Raw genomic sequence first — 12643 nt, forward strand, 5'->3', positions numbered from 1 at the left:
GAAAGCATCGGGAGGGATGTTGGTGTAAGGCAGAGCATGCACATCGCCCTTTGTAGAGCTGTCTCCTTCCTTTCCTGAGCTGTCTCCTTCCTTTCTTGTGGTTCGTGTGCAGCTCTAGGTGAGTACAGGTCAAGGAAGGGTACTAGTGTCTTCTGAGGAAAGGGCAATTGGTCTGCCCCACAAAACATCAGCATAAGAAAGAGGCAGGTGGGGAAAGAAAGATCCAGCTGTGAGACCAAGTGGAGAACAGGCCAGAAAATTAAAATTGTGGCTGGCTAGAGGAAGAATTCAGTTTGGGACATCATCACTTTGATGGATTTTAAAGTGAAGGAGAAAGCAGCAACAGTGATGGCTTCTTGCAGGAATTGAATTATTTGAACTGAGAAAAGCAAGCCCTGTGCTCACCTCTTTCAGCCTTCCAGTGGGGCACTACCACTGTGTGGGGCTGCCAGGGCTCCAGCCTGGCCTCCCCAAAGTGCTCTACAGAGGTGGGGAGAGGTTGAACTGGGGCTGTAATCACATTCTTCATTCCTTCTCTTTTCAACTTCCAGGTGCCTCAGAACAGAAATGCCCTGTTGAAGAAAGGGTCAGTGCTAGGCAGTTACCTGCTGGAGGACAAGTCTGTCAAACGGTTAGATGGGTGTCTGTGTCGTGTCCATGCTGTCAGTCGGTGCCCACTTCAGTACCCTGTCAGTCAAGCTGTGTCCTGGGGCTGGTTCTGCCACCTTGGTGCTGGCTGGTTGTGGGAGTGTGGTGAGGTGCAGCTTTTCTGTGGCTTTAGCTGTCTCTTGGCATCAGGTGGTGTTAGCTCAGCATGAAGCTGAGGATACTGTTCACTAATATCCACAGGGAGCTGGCCCTGCTGCTGCTTATGCCTGCAGCAACAGGGGAGTAAATCTAAATATCACCAGAAGGTCTGGGACTGTTAATGGGATGATGGGAGTCACAAAGGCTGCCTGTTTCTGAGTCAGACAGCTCTGTTGAAATGACTGGATCAACTCCCAAGTGTGCCAGTTTGTCCTCAGGCACAAATCCGCTGGTGCCTCTTGCCAGAGTCCATATCTCTGGGGCATGGGAGAGGGCAAAAATTACACAAGGGTTGGGTTCTTTTTGGCAGCTGAAAGCCTCAAGGAGAGGGCCTGGCTCCAGGTGGCTTCATCCTGCTCATCTCCCTCTACACCTATGCAGATGCTCACCTGGCACACCAGGCCTCCCTTCAGCCAGGGCAGCAACTCTTCCGTGTGGCCGAGGCCTTTTCTTTTTTTCCCCACTCTACATGCAGAATATACAATAACCTCGTTTGGAGCTGGATCTTGCCTGCAACTGCTGGCCCCAGACAAGTTTCAGGCAGCACATTGCCCTGTTTCTTACCAGGTCTCTGCAGAAAGTTCCATTGCTGCCCAGTTTCTCCTGGTGCCAGCCACAGGTGCAGATCTAGGCTCAGTTTCTTCCAGCTTCAACTCACCCTTAATGCTTGCAATTCTGGTAGTGGCATTTAAGGATTTAGCTCAAGGCTCTTTGGCTCATGGACTTATGGAAAACCAGGTAGACCCTGGAGAGGGCTGATTCTTGAGCCCAGGGTAGGAAGTTGCCTGGTGAGGTCTGAGGCAGAGCTCCTTCCTGGTTGTGTGATTGCCACATTCTGTCCATTGAATTGGATAACCAAGTTCTCCCATCTTCCTCCCCAATTATTTCTTGCAAAGATCCTTCTAGCTGCTACTGGAATAAACCTTCTGGAAAGGCTTAACAGCCGGAGAAGTTTGGCAATGAAGGTGATGGGAGAAGGGGAGTACTTGTTTGCCTCATTTCTGTCCCAGTGCTGTGTCACACCACATTGCTTGAGAAACATGAAAAGAAATCCATTAGATCTGAGGACATTGTTCAGAGTTTTGTTTTTGTCCCTTTGCTCCCACCAAGGAGGGTCTTGAGACCCCTCATTGTGTGATTTTGCCAGCCCTGGAAGATGGGCACAATTCCCCAGAGCCTGAGACTGTGTCCATTTTCAAGAGGGAGGAGTTTCAGCTGGCCTGGCTCTGGACTGGCATTTGGGGTACATGCAGGGAGGGCAACCAGGAATGTGAGCTCCCTTTCATAGAAAAAAGTGTAGGCATGGCAGCATGTGGATTTTGCAACCTAGATGAAGTTGCTGGAGTGAGAAAGAAGAATTGTCTGGATTCCTGCACTGACAGAAAGAGGAAGGTTGCAGACGAGATGGGATGTCCTGCCTCTGAAGAGACTGACTGTAGTACACTCTGGTCACTCTAATTTCCTTCCAAATGCAGTCTGCTGGACAGTGAAAGCAATGGAGACATCAGTGGTAGATAAATATCTTCAGCTTAATTCTACGTCTTCTCATTCCTTGCCTAGTTCTTTAACCATAGAAAACCAGTGATGCTGCCTTGCTCCTCAGCAGTGATTCCAGTACTTTCAATTGGTTATTTTAGGTGTTCTTTGGAAGGTTGTTCCTCCAACTACCACACCAGCTCTACCCCCAGTGCATCAGCCTGTTCTTGTGTGGGCACAGTCTGTTGTCATTTCTTTTCATATGGTATTTAGTAAAAAAAATACAGGGCTAATTATTGCTTCTTCTTTTTTTTTTTTTTCCCAAAAAAAAAGGGCTTTTGTTTTGTATGTTTTGCCTCCTTTTTTCACTACTGGGGAAAGTGGTAGGCAAAGAATTCTTGAAAAACCCAAAGTGGCAATTTTTATTAAAATTAATTAAGTATTTGTCAGCACATGAGAGTACAGCACAGCTCTGGTGAGCTCTGTCTCTCTTTCCCTTCCCAGGGGAGCCACTGATGCTTTGGTCACAGGGAGTGCGGGGAGTGAATATAAAGAGTTCCTTTGAGAGCTTCATGTACACTAATTGGATTGCATTGGTTGGTTGGGGACTTGCAACCTCCTCCTTTCCCTGTGTCCTCCCACCCTATCTGTGCTGCCTGTGGACGTCAATGCAGACAACTGGCCTCTGCGGACCTTCCCTCCGCCTTCCCAGAGGACGTGGCAGTGGAAGAACCCAACAGAAAGAACTGTAAATACTTCCCAGGCAATGGGGTATGGATGAAGACAGGAGAAGGAGGCAGCACAAACTTTGGAGAGAACAGCAGAGATGAGGAGAGATGGCCCTTGGCAGCAGATCCTGAGTGGTTTAAGATGACTTTGAAGGGTGATTCTGAGTGCAGAAAAGATGCAGATGGCCTAGATGCTGCTCCACTGCCTCCTCGAGCCCAGCCTGTTGGCACTGAAACCAGGGTGAGTGCAGTTACTCTGGGGATATTCCTCAGGTACCTGCTAGGGTTGGTGTCTGACTCTCTTCCCATCAAACTCCAGCTCCACAGTGCAGGGGTCTAATCCCTGAATTAAAGCACTGCCTGCAGCTGAGCTCTTCGACACCTCATGCCTTTTTCCATTGTAGCTCCAAGCTCTGGAAGCAGCCAGCTGTTCCCCAGACCGCATCTTTAAAGTGGTGTTTGTGGGGAATTCTGGTGTTGGGAAGAGTTCCTTCATCCACCGCTTCTGCTATGACAGGTTCTTGGCTGAGCTCAATGCAACCATTGGTAAGTAATAGGGTGCCTGCCTCATCTGGATAAGGGTGGGAAAGGCAGCCTGGGAAAATGCTTTTTTGCCTATATTATAGCCCAGCTAGAGAGTAAAGATGGTCCCTCTCCCAGTATTGAATCAATCTTGCAATTTCCCTGAACTAAATGGAGTTTGTCTGGCTATTGTAATGGCAAGCTGCTCTCTCCCCATCCTACCTCTTAATCATTGTCACCTTCCTGACAGGTATTGATTACCAGGTGAAGAGTCTAATGGTGGATAACACCCAGGTTGCCTTACAGCTGTGGGATACAGCTGGACAAGAGAGGTAAGTGATTTCTGCTGGAGGAAAGGGAAAGAGTGCATGCAGCTGGTTTCTGTTCTTGGGAAAACTATCAGCTTCAGAAGGATCAGACAGGTCATGACAGCTATTCCAGTGCTTAACCTGCAGCAAAGGTCTGTTCCAGAGATTTCTAGAAGCTGTAACTGTGAAACAGGGCTTGGGGAGATCACTCTGAGGGCTGACAGAAAAGTAGTTTTCTGTGTGTCTGACCTGCATGCTTGTGGCTCCAAGCAATCCGTCCATAGATGTAGGTCATGGGGTTCAAAGGGTGGAAAGGACTGTGAACCTTTCCAGATCTGATTTGGCTGTCAAAACTAGCTGAATTAGCATGACCTGTGGGGAAGGTGATTTGAACTACCCTGCTGGACTCTGTCAGTGAGGCTATTGGCCCCTTTCGCTGTCCCTTCTGCTGATAGACTTGTGGAAGTGATAATCCTTGGTAGAGGGGTTGTGCAGCATTCTGTGACAGTGAACACTTGCTCCCCATTTGAAGCCCTCTAGTTTTAAAAGCATGGGATATCACTAGATGTTACCAGCAGTATGGTGAGGACAAGAGTAGGAGAGGACACATTTGACCCTTATCTGCTACTAGAGATCAAGGCCCATCACTGGCTCCATGTAAATTACATTTTATGTAGGATATAATTCAAAGCTTAAGATAAGAAGCTATTTCAAGAGGACCATGAACCTCAAGGGCCTGACAAAAATAAGCACTGGGTGTTTTGAGCTAAATATGTTATGGGGGCAGGCCTTCAGGGGGCAGCCAAGGTCATGGGAATATTCTAATCCTAAACTGTGCCAATGATGCTGTCTGTCTCAGGCAGCTAGACTGTGCAGAGCTGGTGGGAATGTACTAAGTAGGAGTATCTATTGAAAAGCAACTCTCTCTTCCAAAATTAGGCTTCATGCTGAAGAAATAGTTATTTCTGAGGGGACTCCTGTGGTTATTTTGATGGTGAAACTGAGCAGTAAGGGGAGTTGCTATGACATAAAATGTGACATTTTATTGAGGCCAGATTGCAGCAGAGGCCAAATTCAAGATATTGTCTCTGCAGAAGGACCTTTACCATAGGACCCTGCAGCACTAGCAGGTCTTAGATGTGTACCCACGAGAGAAAGCTTGGCTCAGTGCTGATACCAAATAGGAGACCTGGAAAGAAGAAAAAGCTTTTTCTTCTTCTATAGGAATATTACTTCTAAATAGAAGTATTCAACTGTAAATATCTAAGGAAGAGATGGAAGAACTCCTTGGAGCATGCAAGGAGAACTCCTTGGTGACTTCCCTGAGACTTATGCACGCTACCTTTGATGGTTCTTCTGGAGCATCTTGCCTGACTGGCAGTTCCAGAGGTGCACCTTGATCGCCAAAGATAGAGTCTGTGCTTTCTCGGTTGGGTAGGTGCCAGAATATTGTAGCAAGAAAGAACAGGCTCCAGGCAACTCTCTGAAGAGTACAGGAGGGTAACAGCTGTAGGTTTTCTTGGCTTGTAAGAGTAGAGTCTGTTGTCCTGTGCAGGGCTGAAATACACAGCTCTCTGGTGAGATCTCAGGACTTTTGCTACATTTATTATTTCCCAAATTACATTGTTAATTCCATCAGTTTGCAATCATTGTGGTTATATCATGGCTCTGTCACAAAGTGCTTACAGATTCCAAGGTTTGGGTTTGTTGTTTTGGTTGCTTGGTTTGGTTTTTTTTGTTTGGTTTGCTTTGATTGGAATTTATTCACAAAATATTAGCCTGTGGTTTTAAATGGTACAGACAACAAAAAGTAGATGCTGGCAGAATTTTTTCCTGGAACTTGTGTCTAGCTCCTGATTTTTTTATGTGTAATGCCATTGGTTTATAGATTCAATAGTGGAAACAGACTGTACTGATGCTGAGTTCTTAATTGCTGTTTTGGCAGCCCTGGGGCAGGCATTATGCATGCCTAGTTTGTTCTGTGGTGCAGCTTAGTCTGCAGATTCTTCCAGACTATAGAGAAAGATTATGTTTTCTCCATCAGTTTCCCTTTTAATAGGAAATTACTTTTTCCTGTCCCACCCAAACAGATTCATCTGCTTCTTTCTTCCTGACCTGCAAAGGTCTTCCTTCTTGCTTTCTCAGCACCGTGCATTGGCAAGATTCCCACTTACCCATGGCTGCCTGGCCTGTCTCAAAGGTGCAGGGATGTGCCACCTGTGTGTCAGCAGCAGCCCTGAGGGACACATCGCACACAGGTGCTGCCAGGCCCTGCAGAGAGCCTGCACTGACAGACAGACAGACAGACAGTCCCAGCCGTGGTTCTGAGGGTGCCTTTGGTCTGTGTGGGCGCAGGTTCCGCAGCGTCACCAAGCAGTACTTCCGGAAGGCGGACGGGATCCTGGTCATGTACGACATCACGGCCGAGTGCTCCTTCGTGGCCGTGAGGAACTGGATGAGCAGCGTCCAGGTGAGAGCGGGACCCAGCCTCCAGTGCTGCTGCTGCTGCTCCCTTGCTCCCACACTGCCTGGAAGGGATGTTTTTCAGTGCCCCAGGAAGTCCTGTTGGCCTTGTGAAGCTGAGTTATCAAAGCAGATGCCTGTGCTGGTCAGTTTGGAACCAGAGGCTTTGTGTGGAAGGTGACAAAGGCAGTGGTAGACCATTAAATCAGGGAGGGCTGTTTCTGTGGCAGAACGTGATGGGACCTCCCAAAACAGTTGTGTGGGTTTGTAAGCAGCCCATGCGCACTGGCTACATCTACTAAATGTGGTCACATCCCACCTGTGCTCAGGCAGGGAGATCTCGTGGTGTCTGGCCTATGCACAGGAAAAGGGAGTGGTTCTTTTTATTTCCTTTTTTAATTTAAAATTTGGTAACAATGTATTAATACTGCTGGGTTTTCCCCTGTTTTTTGTTTCCAAACACTCACTAAAAGCATTTATCTGTGGCTTATATCTTCTTGGGGACACAAAAATACCTCTCTTTAAAATTTAAATTAGTTGTGTGTAGATGATCAAGAGGTGAAGGCAAATTTTCAAGGGCGGTTTTGTTTTGATTGTGCTGAGCCTCAAAAAACCCAGATCCCAGTGGAAGGAGTAAGTACAGGTTGGAGGATTCTAGCACTGTGAATTTCCACAAGCCTGCTGGGGAAAAAAACAAACAGCCACTTATGTCTTTGGACTCTAAAAGATCAAATGTTAAGAAATTCAAAACTAACTATCCTCTGAAATCAGGTTCCTTTCAGAAGGAAGTTTAAACTGAGTGCACAGAAAATCAAACCATGTGAAATCTGTATAGTTTAATCTGTCTTCTTTTCCTCTCCCCATCTGTGTATTTATTTTGTTTTGAAGCTGTTCAGGTTTTGTGTGCCATGCAGAGCACTTGAATGTGGAAATAACTTTGAGTCTTGTTCTTACTCTGACCATGCTCTAGTGAGCCAGGGGAACTGTAGAGAGTTTGACCAGAGGTAAGGGGCTCCAGGAATTGCCTAGGAATAACAGTCCCTACAGAGACAGCTTACAAGGGATGAAGGTTGCTTAACTTGTTTGGCCAGTGGATTTTCAGCAAGGGATCATTGAGTTTAGGACAGCACATCAGACACTGTACTACACAGACAAAAAATACTGAGCTTATTTAGAAGATCTGGCAGATCACAAATTCCAAAATGCCTATGGGGCAAGCTGCTTTTCTTTAGGCATCTTGTTTTCCTGAGAGGCACTTATGTCCTGTCTCTCCTCTGTCACTGTCCCAGCTCATACCAAACATTTGGAATGTTACCCTAGTTCAAGCTTCCCTTCACAAATCCCTGGGGCTATTGAAGGAATTACCCTTTAATGGGCCTGATCCTGCTGCCACTGAAGGTCTTGTTTGCTTGGGCTGGAAGGATCTGCTCTGAGTGGCTGAGTCTTTAGGGGTCTTTATTTCTTTTGCAGGAAGGAATAGAGGATGGAGCTGTGGTGTTTCTGCTTGGAAATAAATTGGATGCTGTGCAGAGAGAGACCCGGAAGGTGCCCAAGGTGGAGGGGGAAAGGCTGGCAAAGGTGTGACTCAGTGCTCTGCTGTTTGACTTGCTCTGCAGCCACCCTCCAGCTGTGAGCAGGGCAGTCTGGCTGGCAGAAAGCCCTTCTTGGAGCCCTTTTCCAGTATGGTACCTTCCCTCTCCCTCCCACTCCCTGTTCCCTGTTTCTCCATTGTGGACAGGTCCCTCTGGTCCAAGGGAGGATGAGGTGGTGGCCCTTGAGCAGGCTCACTCTTGGGGCTTGATGCCTCATTACAGTGTTTTTGAGGGGAACATGCATGGCTGATTTCCCATTTGAGGGCTCCCTAATGCATCATCCTGCCTCTTTCCTCACTCCCTTGTCTGCCTGCCTGCTGGCACCTTGGCCCCTGGGCTGGGGGAGATAGGGTTTCAAAAGCTTCCTGCCTTCTGGACTCGCAAAAAAACGGTAAGGGAATCAAAGTACCCTGGATAGATGTTTTCTCTTCCCAAACAACTCCCCCAGTGCTCCCTTCTGGACACTCTGACTTGGCCCCCAATGCTGAAAAATCATTTCCTCCTCCTGGGTGGGTGAGCAGGGTGTGCACCCAGCAGGGTAGCAGCCACTCTCCTGGCTCCATCCAGTGGCTCTTGGCAGGGTTCCTGGGGACGAGGGTGGGCCAGCTCCCAAGGCTGTGGGTGAGTGGTGATTGGGGAGAGCTGGCAGTCACTGTGGGTGCTTGCTGTGCTCTCTGGCAGGAGTACAAGGCTGTGTTCTACGAGTGCAGTGCCATGACTGGCTACAACATCATGGAGCCCATGCTGCACATGGCCAGGTCAGTGAACACGAGCTGTCACCCTGGGACACTTCCCCAGCTGGAGGTGACTGCTGTGGGCTCCCCCGGGGAATGGGCAAGGAGAGGGGGGTGTGAGAGACTTTCTGTCACATCCCAAAAGAGACCTGACTCCAGGTCCTTGTCTTTTGTGCCTGGAGAGCACCAAGTGTAGACTGGACTCTGCTCAAAAAACTTCACCTGGTAGAACTGGCTGTTGCAAGATTAGGAGTTCAATTTGAATATTTCATCACAAAAACCTTGAATACTGTCCCAGATTTTAAGCTGGTGTTTTCAGTTTGAAGTCTTCAAGCAGCTCTAAGGGTTCTTTCTCCCCTATCTTAATAAGCACAGTACAGATTGAGCTATTTTAGTGGCAATCATTTTAAAAGGAGGTAAGATACCATCCAGCTGAAGGAAATTTGCTCTAAAATTTTTAGTTAAAAAAGGTAGTTTTTGGAAAAAAAGTATTTCAAATCTTGCAAGAAAACTATCCTTTTCTTTTCTTTTATCTCTTCTCATCCTCCTGCATCCTGTGTGTTAAAGCCACAGCAGGACTTAGCTGTTCATTAACTGGATGGATTTACTTATCAGCTAGGTGAATCACATCTCCCATAGCACGTGCCTTCAGCATGCTTTATTACCGTGGTGCTGCCCAAGATGGCCCAGACAGGTGGAGCAAACAACCCAGGATTCTGACAGCAACAGGGGATCTTGGGAATAAGGCACAGACCACTCACAGTGGGGCTCAGATTACTAAGCCATGATACCCCCTCTTGTGTGTGCCCAGTTTATTTCCCCGTTCCCTAGAAATTCATGCTCATTCTCTGTGTGTGATTTATCTAGCCCAGCTTCCAGAGAAGTTCAGTCTTTGGGCCTGTCACTTCTTGCAATCCTAAATGTAAATCCTAGGTGGCTGGTGGAGAGCAAAGGGCAAGAGGCAAATGCCTTGGCAGGAAGAGCTCAGTAACCAGGTTGTGTTCTTGATCCGTGCTGTTCTTTCCAGGTTGCTGACAGCACAAGAAGACAGGCAGAGGGAGAATGCCCTGCAGCTGGAGGATATCAGCAGGAGGAAAGGGTGCTGCACATAAAGCACACCAATGTGTCAGCAAGAGACATGTGCCAATGCTGTATCATGAAGCTGGAGATTCCTTTCAAGCAAGCTGAATTTGATGGTATCAGCTCTCTAGAGGCTTGGGATGGTATCAGCTTTTCCCAGTCTGTGAATTTTGAGGCATAATCAGGGCAAAATGTGCATATTATCTGCACTGTTCTGCTTCCCAAGTCTGCATGCAGCCCTGGTCTCTAGAGGCCTCTGCTTCTTTGGGGGAATTTGGCTGGTGTTAGCTAGCAGCACAGACTGGGCCTTTGGTCTGGAGAGGTTGGTTCCCTGTAAAGGGATGAAGACTTGTTCCTGTTCTTTCTGGCAAAGAAGTGGCCTAGCAACAGAGAGCAGAGGACACAGTGGGTCTTTATTAAATAGAATTTCCATGTAATAGAGAAAGATATTATTTTAAATTTGGGCTAGCTCTAAGAAGTGATCCATCTGTCTCAGAGGGAAGCATCTCCTCTTGGTTCTGCAGTGGCAGCACTCAGCTGAGAGCCTGTTGTGGTGAGAACACTTCCACCCCTTCCCGCAAGATCTGGATTGGGCCCTGGATTTACTGCAGCATTTGGCTGGACTTGTCAATATTGTAGTTAACAGATGCCATATGTGGTCTGATAGGATGAGTCATCCCACTGGCTTTCATTGCTTTGTCACCCTTATGGACCTTTTCACTGTCCTGTTGTATGTTTACAGAACACAGAGCTGCAGCCCTGGGACCCGCAGGCGCTGGCATGTGCTGCTGATTCATGGCCCCTTGCAGGAGCTGTCTGTACAAACCAGGGGAGCCATATAGAGCCTGTTTTAAGGCTGAATGCTGCCTGTTTCCTCCTATTCTCTTATCCTTTCCTGAAGAATCTCCAGCAACTTGGAACTGCCTTACCCTGAAAGATCCCACCACGGTGCTTTCAAATGCTCCTGGATGGAAGCACAAGGCAGCTGGCTGTGTGAAATGTACCTTTTCTCTTACAGGGACCTCAAGCAACAGCCTCAGTTGACTGGTGAAGGGCCTGAGAAAGAGCCAGACTGAATCTTTTCCAATTGGGAAGGGGCCTTTTTGTCACTAAGGGGTTGGGCAAAGCGGGGCAGAGGTAGAAACTGTCCCCAGAAGTGCTCCCGTCACCAAAGCTGCCGTGGTGCCTGGGCATGGAGCTTCTGGGGTGTGATGCTTTCTGGTTTGCAGCTCAGCAGCTCTCAAAGCCTTGGGATTAACTGAGATTTTTGTTAGTGCCCTTTCCCCTTTTGTCTCCAAGGCTGTTTCTGTATGTGACTCTGACATTGTAGGCACAAGATGTGATACTGCAGCTGTGACACAGCCCCCAGACCTTGTGGCATAGGCAAGGCCTGTACTTGTCCATGGTCTTTCCTCTCTTGGGATGAGGCGGTTATTCTCAATGTCTGTTTATTGCACAAATTTTGCTGGGAATGTCCCAGGCAGGAAAAGTGCTCTGAGTCACCTACAGACATCAGCATTACAAAGAATTTCCATGGCACCTCCTAGTGCCCTTCTGATAGAAAACAGGAAGTTTTTCTCTGGAAGAGCAGGATTTCTGAGTAAAAAGAAGAGCTAAAAGTAGTGAGATCCTGCTCAGTCCTTACTCTTGGCTGGCTGTGGCTCACAGTGTTTAACTGTTCTAATGCCTTCCAGAGACTGGGAATCAGAAAGCTACAAGAGGCCCTGAAGGAACCAGGGTAGCTGGTGAGGAGTCTGGAGTAAGATCTACAGTGCTGCCAGGGGAACTGCTCATGTTTGCAAGAAGCAATTTTTGGGAAGGGGAATCCAAGCTAAGGTGTTCTGAACTTGTGCCTCCCACGCCCTGTACACAGCACACCCCAGACAAAGGTGTGAAACACAAACATGGGCCAGTTCTGTGTATTACCTTTATCAGTGCTGTCATACTGCAAAGGCAAGAACCAGCAGGTTCTTTCAATGTACAACCTTAAGTATGTTTTCTTAGTGTGCAAACAGTACAGGCAATAAAGATATGCTGTCTTACAAGTGGTTGTGTTGAGAGATGTTTTACAGGTGCTGCAGGAGTTGAGCCTCCTATCTTCAATCACTGATCCTAGTGTGACCTTCCCTTCTCACTGCTCAGCAAGTGGTCTGTCCCCCATGGCAGTACACAGGGGGTCTTACAAGCAGGGAGAGAGTTAACCAGGAACCCATGTCTTGGGGGCAGCTCAGGAGAAATTAATCTCCAGTCTTTTTTTACCTCCTTTAAGCAGCCAGATCCTGTCCAGCTGATTAGGGAAGGCGGAGCACAGAGGAAAAACAGGAAAGATACTTCCTCAGTGTCTGGAGGTATAGTGCTTTCAGACAGGGATGGGTTCTCACCTTGTTACCTGTATCCATAGAACTAAACCTTTATTTTATTAATGTCCCATGCATCCTTTTCACTAGAGTTAAGAATTTGGTTGCCTTTAATCCTTGTGCCCTGGCATGGCTCCAGCTGGATGTCCATGCATTACAGAACTAATCACTCTGCAGTTTTGACAAAACAAATTATTACTCATTTCCCCTGCTATAAACTGATAGCATAAGAAGTTCCTAGTAACATATTTTTTGTAAGCAGGAAAGGGTGGATTTTTGTTTCAAGGATGACAAAGTGGCACAGAATTTGAGTAGGCTGAGCTTGGACAACAGTAAGCAGCAGGGTTGGGGTTTATTACTGGAAGGTCTTTTGTTGTCTCTCAGCACAATCATTAAGTGTCCTCTTTCAAGACCTGGGGTATCTTGCTAGTTTTTAAACCTGTCTGTTATCAGATCTAAATGAGACCAGAATTTCCAAAAAGTTCTTCATTTTACTACATCCCCCTTTTTTATCAGAATCTCTCCTGCCTCTAAATGGAAGCTCTGGGAGCAGCCACCCTTTGTAAGTGACTGCTG

The 12643-nt window shown here is 47.4% G+C and overlaps 1 protein-coding gene across 3 annotated transcripts in view; it reads left to right on the top strand.

Annotated features, from left to right (window-relative positions):
• Nucleotides 1-11766, top strand: part of CRACR2B (calcium release activated channel regulator 2B) — a 46111-nt gene extending 34345 nt beyond the window's left edge. For all 3 annotated transcript variants that reach the window (XM_005491600.4, XM_074543272.1, XM_074543271.1), the window contains 8 exons: nucleotides 552-631; nucleotides 2958-3252; nucleotides 3416-3557; nucleotides 3784-3865; nucleotides 6197-6311; nucleotides 7775-7882; nucleotides 8578-8654; nucleotides 9658-11766. In XM_005491600.4, coding sequence (XP_005491657.1) covers nucleotides 552-631; nucleotides 2958-3252; nucleotides 3416-3557; nucleotides 3784-3865; nucleotides 6197-6311; nucleotides 7775-7882; nucleotides 8578-8654; nucleotides 9658-9742 — 984 coding nt within the window. In that variant the 3' untranslated portion in view covers nucleotides 9743-11766. The remainder of the gene's footprint in view (nucleotides 1-551; nucleotides 632-2957; nucleotides 3253-3415; nucleotides 3558-3783; nucleotides 3866-6196; nucleotides 6312-7774; nucleotides 7883-8577; nucleotides 8655-9657) is intronic.
• The last annotated feature ends 877 nt before the right edge of the window (nucleotides 11767-12643 follow it).

The sequence above is a fragment of the Zonotrichia albicollis genome, chromosome 6 (genome assembly GCF_047830755.1).
Source record: "Zonotrichia albicollis isolate bZonAlb1 chromosome 6, bZonAlb1.hap1, whole genome shotgun sequence".
In the NCBI taxonomy this organism is placed as follows: domain Eukaryota; kingdom Metazoa; phylum Chordata; class Aves; order Passeriformes; family Passerellidae; genus Zonotrichia; species Zonotrichia albicollis.